The sequence below is a fragment of the Scyliorhinus canicula genome, chromosome 15 (genome assembly GCF_902713615.1).
Source record: "Scyliorhinus canicula chromosome 15, sScyCan1.1, whole genome shotgun sequence".
In the NCBI taxonomy this organism is placed as follows: Eukaryota; Metazoa; Chordata; class Chondrichthyes; order Carcharhiniformes; family Scyliorhinidae; genus Scyliorhinus; species Scyliorhinus canicula.
This window is the reverse complement of record NC_052160.1, coordinates 107,721,257-107,741,059: the sequence shown is the minus strand read 5'-3', so window position 1 is coordinate 107,741,059 and position 19,803 is coordinate 107,721,257. Positions and strand designations below refer to the sequence as shown.

At 44.8% G+C, this 19,803-nt stretch overlaps 1 protein-coding gene across 2 annotated transcripts; it reads left to right on the top strand.

The window, feature by feature from the left end:
* Nucleotides 1-2,288: 2,288 nt before the first annotated feature.
* On the top strand, nt 2,289-9,211 carry gpr37l1b (G protein-coupled receptor 37 like 1b). 2 transcript variants are annotated; one of them, XM_038820369.1, is made up of 2 exons: nt 2,289-2,715; nt 7,606-9,211. In XM_038820369.1, exons 1-2 carry the CDS (start codon nt 2,602-2,604, stop codon nt 8,410-8,412), a joined length of 921 nt encoding a protein of 306 aa, XP_038676297.1. In that variant the 5' UTR covers nt 2,289-2,601; the 3' UTR covers nt 8,413-9,211. The 2 variants fall into 2 exon arrangements, with proteins under 2 accessions (XP_038676297.1, XP_038676298.1); XM_038820370.1 differs by lacking the exon at nt 2,289-2,715 and adding an exon at nt 2,816-3,366.
* Nucleotides 9,212-19,803: the final 10,592 nt, after the last annotated feature.

Here is a 19,803-nt window from a genome sequence, read left to right as displayed (position 1 = left end):
ACGCGACAAGTGGTTAGAAGTGAACAGTGGTTTTAATCGTCTTACAACAGAACCTGCCTGTGACGAGATGAATTCTAGATGAACTGGCAGGCAGGCTCCGACTGCCAAGCTTTATACAACCAGTGGGGGGGAGGAGTCATGGGTGGAGCTGAGGGTGGAGCCCAGTACAAACATCCGTACATTCCCAGTACACCTCCCCCTAGGGGCAGAGCTGCGCAACTGCTCATGTGCCGAGCTTACAGAGGCATGGTACAACATTTGTGATAACAGTGTGAATTATGCTATTATGATTCACCACAACTACTTATTGTCTACTGTTCGGCAATCCCCAAGTTTCACCCTATATTTCTCACTGGGATATATTTCTGCTTTCCTGTGGCAGTCATTTCATTGAGAAAGGTTTCACTTTTCCTCATTACAATCTTCACCTCAGCTCTCCTTCAACTTCTTCCTCTGATTGTTCATTCATCCTATCCTCCCTAAAACCTTCCTTCCATATTAACTCTTCTGTCCATTTTCACAGACCCCGCATCCGACCTTACCATCGCTGGGGTCTCTCTGCTCTCCTGACCTTGATTACAGATTAAAGCCATCTCTCTGACAATTTCCTCATATCCCTCACCACCTCTTCATACCCCACTTGTTTCTGTGGCTGTTCCTAAATGAAAAACACTCTCCTCCAAGTTATTCATAACTGCACTTGTTAAATGCCAGCTGCCTGGTTTGTGGTTCTTCATTTGCCACAATACGTGGTGCAGCAATTGAGCTCCCCATCCATTCCCTCAGCTCCACTATTGAGATCCTCATATCCTTGCCCTCTCTTGTCTCAGCCAATATACCTGCTATGGGTTGATCCATCAAGATCTGATTGCACCATAACAAGAGCTATTGAGCCTCACTCTCCTCTGTCAAGAGCAGCCATTGTTCCATGGACATTCCAGGAAGCAAAGATAATAGCCAAATTATTTTTGCTGCCATCAAGTCTATTTAATTCCTGATTCCTTGCCAGTTGTACAACCCTACCTCCAACAATGAGTGGAGAACTAGGAACCATAAATATAAGATAGTCACCAATGGTTGTAAGATTGTCAATAATAAATCTGAAAGGACATTCATGAGAAAGATCTTTGTCTAGAGAGTGGCTCGAATGTGGAGATCACCACCACAGGGAATGGTTGAGTTGAATAGCCTAGCTACACTCAATAGGAAGCTAGATGAACAGAGAAGAGGGAAAGAATTGGAAGGATGTTTTTTTAAAAAAATGTCAAGTCCCATCTCTTGTGGAACCCCTCACTCGCCCCCCTCAAAGCAAATTTCACCTTTTCCAGATACAAAAACTCCATTAGATCCCCAGCCCGTTGAGGCACAGCGTGCAGCAACTAACCTCTACCCAACAGGGCCTGCCTGCGAGCGATCAGTGAGGCGAAGGCTAAAACCTCTGCCCCCACTCCCGTCTGCAGCTCTGGAAAGTCTAACACCCCAAATATGGCCCCAGGGGACTGGGCGGAAGGATATGTGATGGGTTTAGCTGAAGCCAGGTGGGAGGAGATTAGTAAAGGCAACAGGGTCAGTCGAGTAAAAATAAAGTACTGGTTTATTCACAACAGAAACGTGTCTACACACATAGGACCTGGTTGGTCTTCCCTGACCTTTTCTCTCTGAAGGCCTGTTCCAGCCAGGCCGACCTCATATATAACTGTCCCGCCTCATAGTTAATGGGGAAGTGCATACTCCTTGAGCCATCAAACCTGTCCCATATGCTTCGTGCAGGATATTACAGGGAGGATAGTGTAGTGAATAAGAACTGTTGGGCCAAAGGTCTATTTTTGTGCTGTAAATACTTGATAAGTTCTTGGGACTCACAGATAGCTTTATCAATGAGACGAAAACCATCAGTGTAGCTACCTCTGGTCCCCTGTCCCTCCTCTCCTCTCCATTAATCACCACCCCAAACATTGCCCCTCCTCCACCACCTCACAAAACATTTTTAAAAGGCTATTTGCATGGGCTTAATTTAGTTGGTGTTTTTTTTTTGGCAGGGATTTAGATCAAGTTGGGAAAAGAGCGAAGCCGAGAAGAAAGTGATATTCGGTGCTTAAGAAATCAGTAAAGTGGCCTTTGAAAGCTGCATTTAAATTATTCCTAAACTCACTTTTGTGTTAAAAATCCAATTATAAACCAACTTTAAGAGTCCCTTTGTGAAGTATTGATTCCCACCAGCAGGGGGCAATTAAAACCTCCTCACTGTCTGCTGCATTTTTTCTGTGTCCCAATGTTGGGAACACATCTGGGAGGGAGGGAGAGGGATCAAAAGAAAAGTGACCAGAGTTTGAAGGGGGCTGAGAAGACAGATCACTTTGTTTGGAAGTTGATTGATGCGGTAAAAGTTGGGGAGAGCTGTGATGTGACAACTGCAGAGGAACTTTGCAGACAACTGTCAAGCAGGGAGCGTGGAAAGAACCTCAGGACAAGACAAGGAGCTGCCAGTCAGTCATCCAAGTGGGAGGATTTGGACAGAATTGCGTCCTGTTCGGATCTGCGCGGTTTAGCTTGCGGTCAGAAGGGGAGAGGGGGAGAGAGAGAGAAGGGGGTTTGGGGGAGATGTCCACCTCTCTCGCTGCATTGTTTCTAGTGCAACTTTTTACCCTGGGGCTGGCGCCCACTGACAGCTTGCACTGGCAGCACGATGAGCTGACAGGAGGCAGCAGGCAGGAGGTGAGCAGCCTCCGCGCGGGCAGCGGGGGAAGCCAGAGGGAGGGGGTCGCCGAGCTGGCGCTCGGGGCTGGGCTGGAGGGGGCGGCTGGAGCCAGGGGAAGCTCGGGCGCGGAGAGCCGGAGCGGGAGGAGAGCGGGGCCAAGGGCAAGGCGGGGGGCGGGCGGAGATACCCGGGAGGAGCCGACCGCGGTGCCCCCCCAGCACGGCAGCCCGGCGGCGTCCCCCCGGCTCGAACCAGCGCAACCCCAGGTAACCTCTGAGGGCCCCCCGACTCCCTTCAGAGGGGTGCGGGTATCCGGGGAAGCGACATCCGGCGCCCCCGGTGGGAAAGGGAGCGAGGCGGAGACCACAGCCAGGAGGCTGCAGTTAGAGAACACCCTGTACCCGGCCACCCACAGCACCTACAGCGCCTACGCGGTCATGCTGCTCTCACTCATCCTCTTTGCGGCTGGGCTCATCGGGAACCTGGCTGTGATGTGCATCGTTTGTCACAACTACTACATGAAGAGCGCCTGGAACAACATCCTGGCTGGCATGGCGTGCTGGGACTTCCTGGTCATCTTCTTCTGCCTGCCAGTGGTCATCTTCAACGAGATCACTAAAAAAAGGTTGCTCGGGGACATCGGCTGCAAGGTGGTGCCCTATCTGGAGGTAAGATCCCCCCACCCCCCTTTCCAGCGGTATCCTACACGTCTTCACAGAATCACTGCAGCGCAGAAGGAGGCCATTCGGCCCATCGAGTCTGCCCTGACCCTCCAGGAGGCCGTTCGGCCCATCGAGTCTGCACAAACCCTCCGAAAGGGCACCCCACCCAGTCCCACCATCTCCGCAGCCTCACCTAACCTTTTTGGACTCTAACATGGCCAGTCCACCTAACCTGCAGATCTTTGGGCTTGTGGGAGGAAACCAGAGCACCCGGAGGAAACCCACGCACACACGGGGAGAACGTGCGGATTCCACACAGACAGTCGCCCGAGGTCCAGAATCGAACCCGGGTCTCTGGCGCTGAGGGGCAGCAATGCTAACCACTGTGCCACCATGACGTCTTGACAGAGATTTCCTCTGTTCAGTTATTTCTGGTGTTATACAGCTTCCCCAGAAATGCTGAATAGAAAGAGAGAGAAAAAAGTCATCAGAGTATTTAGCAAGTGTCTGTACACAATGAACAGAGAGCAATTCTTATTCCTTATCCCTGACTGCAAAGGGATTCATAAACATTGCCAGTGTCAACCATCCAGCTGTGAACAAAAATAAACATTCTGGATAATTATAGATTTAATTTTCAAATTCCACCATTCTGTCTTGTCTCAAACATTGTTAAATTGTAAAGTGAAAAAGAGCACTGCAGACACCATAAATGAAACACCATTTCATTTACTTTTCTGTTTGGTACAACTGATTCAGTGGACATAAATGGAATATAACTTTATAACCAGCATATTAGTTTACATTTGTCATATGTTGTTGATTTGGGATTGGCTAGCTGGCTCACAAGAAAATATCAAGCAATGTGAAATAAAACTCAAGCTAGCTGATACAAGCGTTAGCAGGTCGAGCTGGTTACCCTAACTAACTATGTAGCAGTTCTTTACTTTTCAAAGAATAGTAAAACAAAGCAATTCACCTCTGGCTTTGTGCTGCTTTTGGTGATTTGATGGTATAATGTTCTGATGTTCAAATAGCATCACAGTCAGACTATCAGTCTGATGTGGCAGAGCAGTGTAAACTGATTTATTTATGACTTCAATTTTTTGCAGATTATTGAAACATTGTGCCTCTAAAATACGACTCAGTGTTGGTGGCCTGCCCACCATGCCAGAGAAGCAGTGAAATTCATAAAAGCAATTAAATCCTTCAACGTCAACATCAGCAACACTGAATGATCAAAGCGACACACACATAATGTCGAGATAAAAATAATCTTTGTATAAATGCTGAATGTATGACAATGAAGACTTGGCAGTCCCTTGTTAGCACACTGATGTCCCCTTGTATTTTAAATTACGCTAGCTAGATATAAGCACTCTCTTCGAGGATCAGCTGCAGGATGTTTGGAGAAGCTGCTCAGTACAAGTTCAAAGGACGCAGTATATTTTAGAAGTTAGTTTTGTTTAAGAGTTTGGGCATTTTGCTTTCCTGTCAATGAGAAAACTGTGACTGTTCCTATTGCCAGAATGGTGGTTCATTTTATGGAAAATGACAGGTGGGGTGGGGTCGAGGAGGCAGCGGTTGTGAACAATTTTTAAGGGTCAGTTAAGGCTTCTGTGGCATGTTTGAAGGCTACAGTTCTTTTGTTTTTATAAATGCCTTATGGTTAGGCACAAGTAGTATTGGCTATTTATTGAAGGATAAAAGGAACGTTGGCATAGTCCTTGATGCCAATAGGTTGCTTTCCCATTTGAGGGGAGAGCTGGCTTGAGGCAATTTAACTTGAGGGTCACCACACCTCAGGCAAGGGGCAAGGTTGAGAAGGCTTCATGGATAACCTCAGCTGGTACGGGAATATGAACCCAAGCTGTTGGCTTCACTCTGCATCACAAACCAACTGTCCAATCAACTGAGCTAAGCCAGCTAAATGCTAACATTGTTTTTAGAGCCAACTGTTCAAATCAAAACAGAAAGTGCTGGCAATACTCAACCAGTCGGGCAGCATTTATGGAGAGAATTAGTTAATGTTTCAGAATATCAACTCCGTTTCCCTCTGATGCTGCCTGGCCTGCTGAGTTTTTACAGCTGTTTCTGTTTCTCATTTCAGATTTCCTCCATGCTTTTGTTAAAATCAGATGGCAATCAGAATATTCTTTTCTTGTGTGACTAACTGCATGGGTCCACTGTTACAATATCCCAAGAATAAGTACATTCCAAAACACTCTTGAAACTACTAAGTGCATTACTTGGTCAGGCTATATGCTCAGTTGGCTGGATGGCCGGGATGTGATGCAGACCGTCACTACCAGTGCGGGTTCAATTCCTGTACCAGCTGAGGTTATTCGTGAAGGGCCACCTTCTCAACCTTACCCCTCACCTGAGGTGTGGTGACCGTCAGGTAAAATCACCACCAGTCAGCTCTCTCTGAAAAGGGGAGAGCAGTCTGTGGTCCTTGGGGACACTTGAATACAAGATTATCTTACATCTTTTTAAAGTTAATGATGTGACAATATTCTATTTTGTCAATAAATTCCAATATGCTAAACAAATAATGCCAATGCATCATGCCTCCCTTGCCAACATATATATAAATTGCCATATTTTATATTGTTTGGTGTATATATTTTGCAATAATAATTTCAACACTGATAACACTATTCAACACTATTGCATTTTGCTGTATTATATTTTAAAAAGGTAATTTTACTAATAGGTCTGGCACAGCCTTATTTTACACTGTTAAAATGAAAATGATTACACAGAAATATTTTTACCACATCAAAAGGTTATTGGAATTTTAATTTATGCATTTTATAGTAGGTGTGAAATTTTGCAAGCCTTTTCCAGTGCATAATGGTTGCTGTATTTGTCTGCATAACTATGATCACTGCACTTCAAAATTGTACTGTGTGACTCTTAGAACAAAGAACAAAGAAAAGGACAGCACAGGAACAGGCCCTTCGGCCCTCCAAGCCTGTGCCGATCATGCTGCCCGTCTAAACTAAAATCTTATACACTTCCTGGGTCCGTATCCCTCTATTCCCATCCTATTCATGCATTTGTCAAGATGCCCCTTAAATGTCACTATCATCCCTGCTTCCACCACCTCCTCCGGCAGCGAGTTCCAGGCACCCACTACCCTCTGTGTAAAAAACTTGCCTCGTACATCTCCTCTAAACCTTGCCCCTCGCACCTTAAAACTATTCCCCCTAGTAATTGACCCCTCTACCCTGGGGAAAAGCCTTTGATTATCCACTCTGTCTTTGCCCCTCATAATTTTGTAGACCTCTATCAGGTTGCCCCTCAACCTCCGTCGTTCCAGTGAGAACAAACCGAGTTTAGTCAACCACTCCTAATAGCTAATGCCCTCCATACCAGGCAACATCCTGGTAAATCTCTTCTGCACCCTCTAAAGCCTCCATATCCTTCTGGTAGTGTGGTGACCAGAATTGAACACTATTCTCCAAGTGTGGCCTAACTAAGGTTCTATATAGCTGCAACATGACTTGCCAATTCTTATACTCGATGCTCCGGCCAATGAAGGCAAGCATACCGTATGCCTTCTTGACTACCTTCTCCACCTGTGTTTCCCCTTTCAGTGACCTGTGGACCTGTACACCTAGATCTCTCTGACTTTCAATACTCTTGAGGGTTCTACCATTCACTGTATATTCCCTACCTGCATTAGACCTTCCAAAATGCATGATCTCACATTTGTCCAGATTAAACTCCATCTGCCATTTCTCCGCCCAAGTCTCCAAACGATCTACATCCTGCTGTATCCTCTGACAGTCCCCATTGCTATCTGCAATTCCACCAACCTTTGTGTCGTCTGCAAACTTACTAATCAGACCAGTTACATTTTCCTCCAAATCATTTATATATACTACGAACAGCAACGGTCCCAGCACTGATCCCTGCGGAACACCACTAGTCACAGCCCTCCAATTAGAAAATCACCCTTCCATTGCTACTCTCTGCCTTCTATGACCCAGCCAGTTCTGTATCCACCTTGCCAGCTCACCCCTGATCCTGTGTGATTTCACCTTTTGTACCAGTTTACCATGAGGGACCTTGTCAAAGGCCTTACTGAAGTCCATATAGACAACATCCACTGCCCTACCTACATCAATCGTCTTTGTGACCTCTTCGAAAAAAAACTCTCTTAACATCTTAAGATGTTTCAAACTGAGGGCATTTATAAGCGATGTATTTTTTAAATGGATTTATTTTACCTTCTAGGTCTCTTCTCTCGGAGTCACTACCTTCAGCCTGTGTGCATTAAGCATCGACAAGTTTCGTTCTGCAACAAGCACACAGTCACAAATTAGGCTGATAGAGAGTTGTCCATCTATTGTGGCCAAGATTGCAGTCATCTGGATAGGATCCATGTTGCTGGCCCTCCCCGAAGTCCTTCTCTGGCAACTGAACCAAAAGACCTCCATTGTCTCTGGAGTTATCACTGACTATTGCATCGTCAAAACGTCTTTGAACCTTCCTGAGCATATCTACGGACTTGCACTGACCTACGAGAATTCCAGGATGTGGTGGTACTTTGGCTGCTATTTTTGCTTGCCCATCATCTTTACAGTGACGTGCCAGTTGGTGTTGAGAAGAGTAAAAGTTACGCAGAAGAAATCTGACCTCAAAATTACTTCACAACATGCCCAGCACGAAAGTCAAAAGAACCACACCTTGATTGGTCTCACCATCCTCTATGGCTTCTGCATTATCCCCGAAAATATTTCCAACATTGTGGTGGCCTACACCTCTCCTGAAATCTCAAAGGAGACCATTGACTTACTCAACATTATTAATCAGTTCTTCCTGTTCTTTAAGTCCTCTGTAACCCCAGTGTTGCTCTTGTGCCTCTGTAAGCCTTTGGGCCGAGCCTTCATGGATTGCTGTTGCTGCTGCTGTGATGAGTGTATTCCAGAGGCCTCAGTGAGTGGTGTTCAAGATAGTAAGCTGAAGACAGAAATGGCCTCCATATTCTGTGATAACCCCAAGGAAACACCAACAATGATGACCCTCGGCACCCAGTGTTAACAACAATCCGTAACATTCAGCCCGAGCCTTTAAAGCTTGACAGTGAAGTAGGCCCATTATCAAATATAACAGTCACTTAAGTCTTTGACTTAGCCGTGTTTACCAGTAGACTCTTTTTATTGCTTGAATTGTAGTAAATTAGGAGAAGATTAGTTGGCTCCAGTAAGGACTTGCTGTGTCAATACAATGCGAATAACTAATATTTCGTTGCCGAAGTTTAGGTTTTATTTTAGACTGTTAAATCATGAAAAACAATTCTTGAATGAAATAAAATTAAAAACTATTAAAATTCGTTACAATACAATACAAGTAAATACCGATGTAGCACAAGTATTCCAATAGCAAATCCCTGGTAGATCACAGTAAACTAAATATTTCTATGTAAAGCATGGAGGATTGCCATTACTAAGTCACTTTTACTCATGCTTTATTTGTATTATAATGCGACCACACATAGACCAGTTCCCGTTATCATCAAGATTAACATGTCCATGATATATGAAGTAACTTTTAATATTTCCCTAATTTCTAGGTCTGTATTTTTATAAATTTTGGGGTACTAAACCACAACCCACCCCCCTCCTCATCCCCCCACCCCACTCTCACTGCCCTACCGTGTACATAAAGAATTCTTCAGATAAAACTACCTAGATTTTATAAACTATTAGATAAAATTGCTGTTTTTATATTCACTTTCTGATATGTTGGAGATGGAACCAGCTGCTGTATTTTGTTGGCTCTATTGTGTTGGCCTAGAACCACATCCAATAAAAATGTGAACGGGTCTTTTTGGTTCTGACATGTGCTACTGTGCTTTTTTTCAATTTCACAAGATCTGTTACTTTTTATCCCAAAGAAAATCTGGGCTACTTATGATGCATATGTTTTGTCAGTGCAAGTCAGTTTTCATATCGCACTGATATCAAAAGAGGCATTTTTACTGAAAATTGCCAGCACTAAACTGGGAGCCAACCAAGCATCGCGAGCAATGTTTGACTATTCAAGGTGGTCTTAAATGTCTGCCCTTCCCATCAATTGTAGCATAACTACGACTAATTGTGCAAAACCAAATAGTCAGATTTCAGATCACCTGTCAAACTGCCCCAACATTTAACAGTGAAGTCAGCAATTCTAGAAGAAGAGATCACATGATAAGCAAATGAAAATGCACTGTGTTACCTTTGACCGATGGAAGAAAGATATTTCCTTTCCACATTTATCAATGAAATGTTACTTTTTATACTGAAAAGATGTTAAAGAATAGATGGGACAATTTGGCTCCTTTGATGGATTAGCAAATTTGCTCAGTTAACGGTTGGGTATATAGAACAATTTTCAATCTGGACTAAATCAACTGACCTCAGCAATAATGATGATAGGGGTGCTACAGTTTGTACTCCTGAATTAGGATAAGGAAAATGAGGTGGACCTGTCACCTACGATAAATAACCAAAATGGCCTGTTGGGTGTCAGGGCCTGGTTCAGCTGTAAGTGCCAGGTACACAGGTACATATGTTCAGCTGTGGTTGTCAGGGAAGGGCAGAATTATATTCAGCTGTAAGCGGCAGGCATATATAGGATTGGCTCTGCTGCAGTTCCCCCCACCCCCCCACTCTGAATGCATCAGCCTATTGTCGAACAAATCTGCAGAGAAAACTCATTTTAAAAAATGAGAACGAACTATACAAATCCATAGCAAAGTTAACCAGAAATGGCACAAAATACCTTCATCAGGTTTTAATGATGAAACCGAATCACGGGTTTGAATCTTTATGCAACCTCATGCTTCGCTTTAGCAATGTAAAATGTCAAGCTTGAATAAACTTCAATATTTCTGCTCCAGTTCAGTACCAGAAAGGGCGCGTTTCAGTGTCACATGGTAACAGCTATTGAAATAGTCTGAATAATGTGTGAGGAGAAGTCATGGGTAACTAATTTACAAAATGGGTTTGCAGTGTTCTGCACAGTTGAGTCTGAGATCAGACGTGTGCTGGCTGATCAGTTACCAGCGAAGATAGCTGTCATGCTGCCCTCTTGACAGGTCTGCTCTTTGGATCTGCCAATCATTTGCTGCATGCAAAGATTTTTGAAATTCATGGTAGTAATTTTTTTATTTGGACAAGACAATGAGGAAATGAAGGTATGAATGGGATAGCCAGCCCCACTGATGGTAATTATATTTATTGCACCAAATGATCACTAGGGCTTTTAAAAAAATAAATGCAAATAAGTTCATGATTTTAAAAATCTACCATTTAGAACACAACCGATTCCTAAACTAGTAAAACCCCTCATCAAGGCTTCAATTCTTCTCTGTACCATGAGCAAAAATTATTTTTATTTAGCTTTGAGCAGAGTTCGCCTGGTTAATCTCACCAGAGCAATGGTGTATTGTCCCGTGGAGTACAAAATGCAGTGTCTCCTCATGAGGTATACCTCACCATGCTCACAATCGTACTGAGACATCTGATTCGGCACTGAGTGGAGAGACAAGGTGCTGTTTATTGTCAGAGGCAAAAGTAGAAATCATATCAATCTACAGTGCTTTTCCACACTACACGTGTCTGAGTACATACCAATATGGGGAAAGGTCAATGTGACCCATCGATTACCCTTGTTTCTCTCCATTAGAGCCTGGGGAATTTAAGAGAACAGAAAGAACATAAACTTAACAAAATAAAAAGTACCATTAACTCCGCAGAATCAAAAAGAGCAATAAATACAGTGGCATTCTAGTTCAAGTTTAATAGAGGAGATTGTATTAATTGTGAAGCTTTGTTTCTGGGTTGGGAATGACTTTTTTCGCTTCAGGGAGTCAGCGACAACGGTTGTGAATTTAATGTCGCACCGCAGAATGAGGAGAGGGGTTAGGAAGATAAAAGCAAATTACTGCGGATTCTGGAATCTGAAACAAAAACAGAAAGTACTGGACTATCTGGCAGCATCTTTGGAGAGAGAAGGGAGCAAACATTCGAGTCTGGATGACTCTTTGTCAAAGCTTTGTAGCCTAGAACCGGGGAACACAGAATAAGACACAGCAGGCCATTTAAGACTGATGAGGAGGAATTTCTTCCCTCAGAAGGTGGTGAATCTTTGGAATTTTCTGCCCCAGAGGGCTGTGATGGCTCTGCCATTGAGTAGCTTCAAGACAGAGATTGATAGATTTCAAGGGCTAGGGGACAGTGCCGTGAAATGGTGTTGAAGTAGAAGATCAGCCACAATCTGATTGAATGGCACAGTGGGCTCAAAGGGCTGAATGGCTTACTCCTGCTCCAATTTCTTAGAATCTTATCCTCCTATGTAATGTCCGAGGCCCAAATATGTTCAACTGCATCATCAATGAAGTTCCCTCCAACATATCAGAAGTGAAGATGTTCGCTGAGTACTGAACAGTATTCAATTCCATTTAGAACTCCTCAGATAGTGAATCAGTCCACGTCTACAGGCAGAAAGACCTGGACAACATTCAAGCTAAGGCTGATAGGTGGTAAATAACCTTTGTGCCCCTCAAGTGTCAGGCAATGACCATCTCCAACAAGAAAGAATCTAACCAACTTCCCTGGACATACAATGGCATTACCTATCACTGACATCCACACCATCTACATCCTGAGGGTCACCATTGACCGGAACCTTTATTGAACCAGTCATATAAGCACTGTGGCTACAAGAGTGGCTACAAGAGCAGGTCAGAAGCTGGGAATTCTGTGGAAGGTCACTCAGCTCCTGACTCCCCAAAGCCTATTCAACATCTAAAGAGCAGGTGTCAGGAGTTGTCATGGTATATTCTCTATTACCCTCCAGCATTCGTGCACAGTGCCAGCAACGTCTACCATCTACAAAGTGCACTGCAGCAACTCGCCATGGTTCCTTTGATGTGACCTTTTAAACCTGTGATCTCTATCACCAAGAAGGATAAAGGCAGCAGACACAGAAGGACATCACCACCTGCAATATTCTCCCCAAGGCACTCAACATCACCATTGGAAATATATGGGGCGTGATTCTCCGCACCCGCGAAAAATCGCGAGGCTGGCGTCAAAAACGGGCGGGTTTGACGCCAGCCTCCGCCCCCCCCCCCCCCCCGACCGGGAACTGATTCTGCTCCCCGGTCGGGGCTAGCATCGCGCGGCCGTGAACTCCGGCATAGCGGGCTTAACGAATTTCGTTAAGCCCGCAAGCCAGAGTTAGCGACGGCTGACGCGTCAGATGACGTCAGCCGCGCATGCGCGGATTGGATGACTCCAACCCGCGTATGCGCGGATGATGTCATCACGCATATGCGTGAGACCCGCGCATGCGCGGGCCGGTATGCCCCTCAGCCGCCCCGCGAATGGATACAGCGGGGCGGCGGAAGGAGAAAGAGTGCGCGGGGTAAGTACCCGCTGCCCGCGATTGGTGGGCACCGATCGCGGGCCCATGGCACCCTTGGCACGGCCGTGGTACTGCCATGCCAATCGGTGCCATGGTTCCCCAGATCGGGACTGTACGGCTGTTTTTACGAACGGTCAGACCAGGTGTGATTTACGTTCATAAAAACGATCGTAAAGGCCTTGGAAATCGGCCCATCGGCCAGGGGTGAATCGCTGCTCGCCGTAAAAAAACGGTGGGCAGCAATTCGTGTCGGGAGGTGGGTGTGGGGGGGGGGGGGGGGAGAATAGCGGGAGGGCGTCGGACCAGCGTGGCCGTAAAAATTTACGCCGCACGCTATTCTCCGCCCTGTCGTGAGTGCGGAGAATTGCGCCCATGACCTTCAAGCTAAATCAAAACCCTGACACTCTCACCCAAACAGTAGTGTGGGTGCGTCTTCTACACCATATGAATTGCAATGGCTCAAGAAAGTGTCTCACCACTACTTTCACAAGGGCAATTAGCGATGGGCAACAAATGCTGGCCTTGTCAACAATGCGCAGAAAGAATATTAAAAGAAAATGTGCAAGTGGCTGCAGCACAGAAGAATGAAAGTAGATGAGACTGAATCTCAGATGGAGAATTATGCTCCGTGGCAATCTTCTCCCACAACAGCAATACTGAAGCAGTCAATAGAACAATTGGAGTGAGATCTATGTTAAACAGATGCTCTGCCAAAAAACTAAGCTGCTTCATTGTTGAATAACTCCAGCTGAGTGGGTGAGCTAATCCTACCCAGTTTTTAATTTTGCGCAGTGCTAAACTATTACATCTTTTTCTGAAAGGTTCCATTAGGCTTTCAGAAACAATAGCAGTGTTTTTATTATTTTTTAAAAAGTTACCAAATTGCTTGAGTGGAAAACAAGCAGTTCTGCAGTAAAAGAAAGAAAATGGGGATTAAAGATTATGTTACCATTAAACAATAGCAGTAAACGCCCTAAATCAGCAGAGCACATGAAATAGTAACCGTGTAAAATTTCTCCAGTGAATGACAATATAACTCGCAAATGCTGTAGATTGGGAAGCATGGACATGCAGTATATTACACTATGTGAAGTATTTACTGATGTTATTTGTTGTGTGTAATTTGAATGATTAACTACTGATATTCACTCCACATAGTGTCTTAAAGGTCAGTTACAACCTAAACATATGTTCAATACATAACTAACAAGGTTTACAATATACTTGATCATTTCAACCATGTCTCAGGGAGATACTGAACAAAGATCGGATGAAATTCCAACAGGAGAAATATCTGAATGAGAGCTTGTTCTTACATGACTAATAATGACTAATTAAGAATGTTGTTAGTGAAACACTAGAAAAAGATTAGGTGACATATGACCCAGTGAAACAATTATTAAAACACGATTACGGAGAACTTTCATTTATATTAAATACAGAAAATTCTGGAAACACTTGCAGGTTTAGGGCAGCATCTGTGAAGAGAAACAGAGTTAACGTTTCAGGCCTATGACCTTTCATCTGAACTGGGAGAAGTTAGAGCTATAATAGGTTTTAGGCAAGGGGTAGGAGGGGCAAGAGGAAGGTCCGTGATGGGGTGAAAGACAGGAGATGTAAGAGTCTTCCAGGCTAAAAGAAATGGTGATGAGGCAACAAAACAAAACAAAACATGTAACCAGAGTAGGTACGCTGCTGACTAGAAAAAAAACAAAATAAGCGAAGGAAAGTAAACAAAATGGATCATAGATTATGGTCTGAAATTGTTGAACTCAGTGTTTCAACCGGAATACTGTAAAGTGCTTAATTGAAAGGTGAGGGGCGAAATTCTCCCATCGGGAGACTAAGTGCCGACGCCAGAGTGAAAACCGGAGTGTTTCACTCCGGCGTCGGAGGTCGCTCCTCGCCCCGTATCCTCCCACCCCCAGGGGGCTAAGAGTGGCGCTGTGTCAATTACATGCGCCGCGTAAATTACGCGGCCGGCGGCGTGTACATGACATCACCCGCGCATGCGCAGGTTGGCCGGCGCCAACCGCGCATGCGCAGTTGCCGTCCTCCCCGCGAGCGCCCCGCAGGACATGGATGATTGATCTTGCGGGGCGGCAGAGGAAAAGAGTGCGTCCTTTAGGGACGCCGGCCCGCAGATCAGTGGGCACCGATCGCGGGCCAGACCCCAACTGAGCGCCCCCCTGGTGCTCGATCCTCCCTCCCCCCCACCACCACAGGCCGCAAACGCAGTGTTCGCGCGCTGTTCACGCCGGCAGTGACCAGGTGTGGTTGGCGCCGGCCTGAACCCATCGGATTGGGCAGGTCGCTCGGCCCGGGGCCGGAGAATCGCCGCTCGACCGTTAGAAACGGCGATCGGCGATTCTCTGAGCGGCCTGTCGTGAAATGCGGCACGCCGTTTTGGGGGGGGTGGGAGAATCGCGTGCGGGTGCCAGGGCGGCATGGCGGGAATCGCCCGGTGTGGGGGTCGGAGAATTGCGCCCGAGGTGCTGTTCCTCAAGCTTACATTGACCTTCACTGGAACACTGCAGTAAGCCAAGGGCAGAAATATCAGTGTGGGAGCAAGAACAAGAACTAAAATGTCTGTTCACTAGAAGCTCAGAGTTATACTTGCGAACTGAATGGAGGTGTTCCGCAAAGTGGTCAGCAGATCTGTGTTTGCTCTTCCCAGTGTAGAGGAGACCGCATTGTGAGTAGCGAAGACAGAATACTAAATTGAAAGAAGTACACTTAAACTGCACTTGGAAGGTGTTTCTGGGGCCCTGGCTGGTGAGGAGAGAGGAGGTAAAAGGGCAGTGTTACATATATCCCCTGTGGTTGTGAATTGAGAAAAGGATGGTGTATTGCGTGGGCTCAAAGTATTATGGACAGAAGTATGGAAGGAAATTATCGTACAATATTTTAATATACCCATAACTTTATATGAAGCGACTTTCAACTCTTTGCAGCAGTGTTCAGTGGCACAGTCAAAACTCCTTTAAATTAAAATATTTGTGCCATTGTCACTAAAAATAAGTCAATGTCATATTTAGTCACTGATGGAAGTAAGGGCTTTCATGTCTGTGATTAAGTACTATTTGAAAATGGTATTTTAATATGGGTTGCTCATTTTGTAGCATAATACTGATATTATGAATTCTGGCACTGTTTCCAAAGCATCCCCCACAGTTCACTCAATCTACACAACTTATTTTGCACAGAAACTTCTAAAGCACTGTGTAGTCACAAAATGAAAAGTTTCATGCCAGGAGTTTAAAATTTTGTGACATTTAATGTAACAATCCATATTTTAAAATTTAGCAGATTTTTTAGAATGCCCAGAGAGTTTATTAAATGGGATGAGGACTAGCATTGTGTCATTGTTTTCTGGATTTGCTCCATAACAGTCAAATTATATTTTTATTTATAAAAATGGCATTGCGAAACATTAAGAATTTTAAAATCTGCAGAGTTGCTTAGTAATGCATTTCAGGAGAAAACTAAAATATTCATCAATCACATTAAATCGAGATTAATTACCTCACCACAACAGACAATTTGTTCTTTATTTAAGATTGATAGTAGTTAGTCTTCAACGCAAAGACCTGTCATAAGATTCAGCAAAAACAAATCACTTTGGTGCAACCAATTTAAAAATAAAGTGCATTATGAACCCAACTGTCCGAGAAGGACACTTATTGAAATTCCTTTTCAGTAAATGACTGTTCTGAACACAACATGTAAATGTGACAAGACTGTATGAGCAGAGCATCATCAGTCTTGGCCATGGATCCAACTCAAGGAAATAGAACGTGGCCCTCTGCCCTTATACTTTTTCTAGTGTTGGACAATGTTTGTCTTGTTCAAAGTTCAGCAGAGTGGGGCTAAGAAAGTCAAGCTATCAATTCTGAGCACCACAAATTGTCCAGCAGCCAAGATTATAGCCAAGGAGCCTGGTTTAATTTGCTGAAGTATGCAAACATCTCTGAAAAGGAATTGTGCAGTTTGCAGTAAACAGAATAAACACAGGAACTATGCTTTTTCATCACATTCTGCTCTATTTAGATCTCGAGGAAGTTGAAATATGAAAGACAGATTCACCAAAAAGAAATCTTTAGCCTCTGTGGATAAAGAAGCCACACATGATGAAACAATAAATATTTATAATTTTAAAATGCTATTTAAACTGCAGGAAGAGGATTCATCATGTTGCTGGCTGTTACCAGGAGCAACAAAACCAATGACCTTTTTTGCAGAAGGCTCATGCATTTCAGATCTTAATGTATTCCCATGTCTCCGAGTGAGATGTGATCTGTGCGAAAATCTCATTTATCTCACTAGCGCTATATTAAACAAATTTTCAGTCTCTGTGCAAGTAGTTAAAAAAAAATCAATCATGCCTAATCCAGAATAAAACCTTGCTTAAATCATTTGCATAACATTTTAAAACATCTCTCAATTTCACCCAGATTCCTCAAAGTACCAGCTCAGCGAATTACAAAATACTGACTTGGTGGATTTTAGTTCCCAAGATGTCAGCCGTTGAACTATGTCCGACCGAAAAAAAAATTCAGATAGAGTCTAGACAGTGAGCATTAGCAAATAACAATGCAGCAACAGCAAGCCCAACCTTAGTCTCACTCAATGCTACTTTCCAGAAAGAGTCATAAAATAGCAGTCAGAGGTGAGACATGAGGACCGAAGCAATGGCCAACTATAAGACCCCAACGTTTGTCCAGGTTGAGGTCAACTAACATGGTACAAAATGAAGAAACTCTGAACTGTGTAGGTTAGCACTACACTAAACGATGCCGTTGCCCGCAGGCCCATCGGAATAGCTAATAAACCTTACCCCACCCCACCCCCCACCAATTTCCCATCAAAATGTTATGGTCCAATAAATTTGATGAAAACTAGCTGAAGCAGGCAGACATCAGAATAACTATTCAGGTCAGGTTGATTCGACTGTCACTAGTTAACTTCCTGTTGGAAATGCAATGTGCACAATCGTGTGGTTATCACAGCAAAAACGATTGTGGTCAAGTGTGATATTGCTCTTTGTTTCAATTAACTGGTCCTTTGCACATTGTATTATGGTGAGGTAATCCATTTAAAACATGTCATCATGGAATTCCCCTTCCCTTAAGATTTTGTTTTCAGATCAGAAGACCATAACGTATGCTTCCAAGGATACCCCATGAATGGGCAGCACTCCAATCCCTATCTAAATAAATAATAAAAGACAGAACATGAAGTGTTAAAAACTGTGGAAATGCCTAAAGGGGATTGTGTGGCCTTCACCTCTCTGATTGCACAGCAGCGCATTTTGCTGGTGTGGCGGTCAGCATCGCCACCGGGGGTAGCGGCATGGTTGCGTGACCTGTATGACTTCCTGCAGTTAGAGAAGATAAAGTATGAGTTAAGGGGCTCAGCAGGCGAGTTTGAGAAAAGGTGGGGGATGTTTGTTACTGTGTTTGAGGAGCTGTTCGCCGCAGGAGGGGGGGGGGGGGGGGGGGGGGGGGGCGGCGGTGGGGGGGTGGGGGGGGGGCGGAAGATGGTGAGGGTGAAAAGCAGGAAAAATCTGTACAGACTGTATAGTTGATTGTTGGGAAGTATGTTTCCCGGAGTGTTTATTTGCTGTAACCTGCGTTGATACATGTCTGTAATAAAATACATTAATAAAAAGGAAATGCCTAAAGGGCAGATGAATTGATAACTCTTATTTTATACTATTCCCCCAAAGTCAAAACTCCCCAGTGGCAAAGGGAGGAAAAACGTAAAAAGAACCAACCTCAAAGAAAACAGAAGTGAAACAGAGTTCAAAGAAAGGGGAACTGTCAGTAACATATGGGGCGCGATTCTCCGCAAATGCGGCGAGTCGTAAAGGCTGCCGTGAAACTGGCCGTGTTTCATGGCAGCCTCCGCGCCCCCTCCCGGGACCCGATTCTCCCCCCTGGGTGGGGCTAGCAGCGAGGCCCCGTGAAGCACGTCATCGCGGGCTTAGCGACCTCGTCATCTCCCTCGGCTGAGCGTCATCTCCCTCGGCCGCCCCATGGACTGATCCTGCGGGGCGGCGGAGGGAGAAAGAGTGCGTCCGTTACGAACGCATTGCCCGCGATCGGTGGGCACCGATCGTGGGCCCATGCCCCCCTTGGCACGGCCGTGGTACTGCCGTACCAATCGGGGCCCTAGATGCCCAGAACGGGCATGTTGCAGCCGTTTTTACGATGGCAGCAAGCAGGTGTGTTTGCTGCCGTAAAAACGGCCGTAAAGGCCTGGGAACTCGGCCCATTGGCCTGGGGAGAATCGCTGTTCGCCGTAAAAAACGGCGAGCAGCGATTCGTGTCGTGGGGCGGCCGGAGGGGGGGGGGGAGAATTGCGGGAGGCCGTGAAAATTGTCGGGAAGGCCCTCCCGCTATTCTCCGACCCGTCATGGGCAGCGGAGAATCGCGCCCATAGTTTATACGGAGTCCTGAACCAAATTTTCTTGAATACACATTACTGAGAACTAAACAAGAAAATGATACCCTGCCAGTACTTGTCCTTGTTTCATTCCCTCTTATGTCTACACAATGTGACATTATCATGACTGTAAGAACTGCAAAGGTAAATGAAGTGTCGAGAGTAGCCACTAGAGGGAGCTACAGCTGCAAGTATATGAGGCAGTGATGCTAAGCCTTGTGGGGAGTGTGTACAGTAGTTAGCTAGAGAGAGTCAGAAGTACAAATAATATGAGTGAGAGCAGATCATAGTTTATATCAGTATTAAGATTAGCTGTAGATGAGTGTAGTTTAAATGTTAATAATCAACTGTGTGTTCTTTAGGAGTACGTGTCAAATCCAAGTTAGTAGTGTTAATACATTTATAGCTTTGTTTAAGTTAAAGCTATTTTGTGGTTTTTGTGAGCACTACGCCAACCATCCTGAAATAAGCAAAAAAAGAATACCACACAGAAAATCATAAGAAACATGAGTAACAAATGATGAGGAAAAAGCTGTGGCATGAAAGACTATATTTGTTTACACACACACA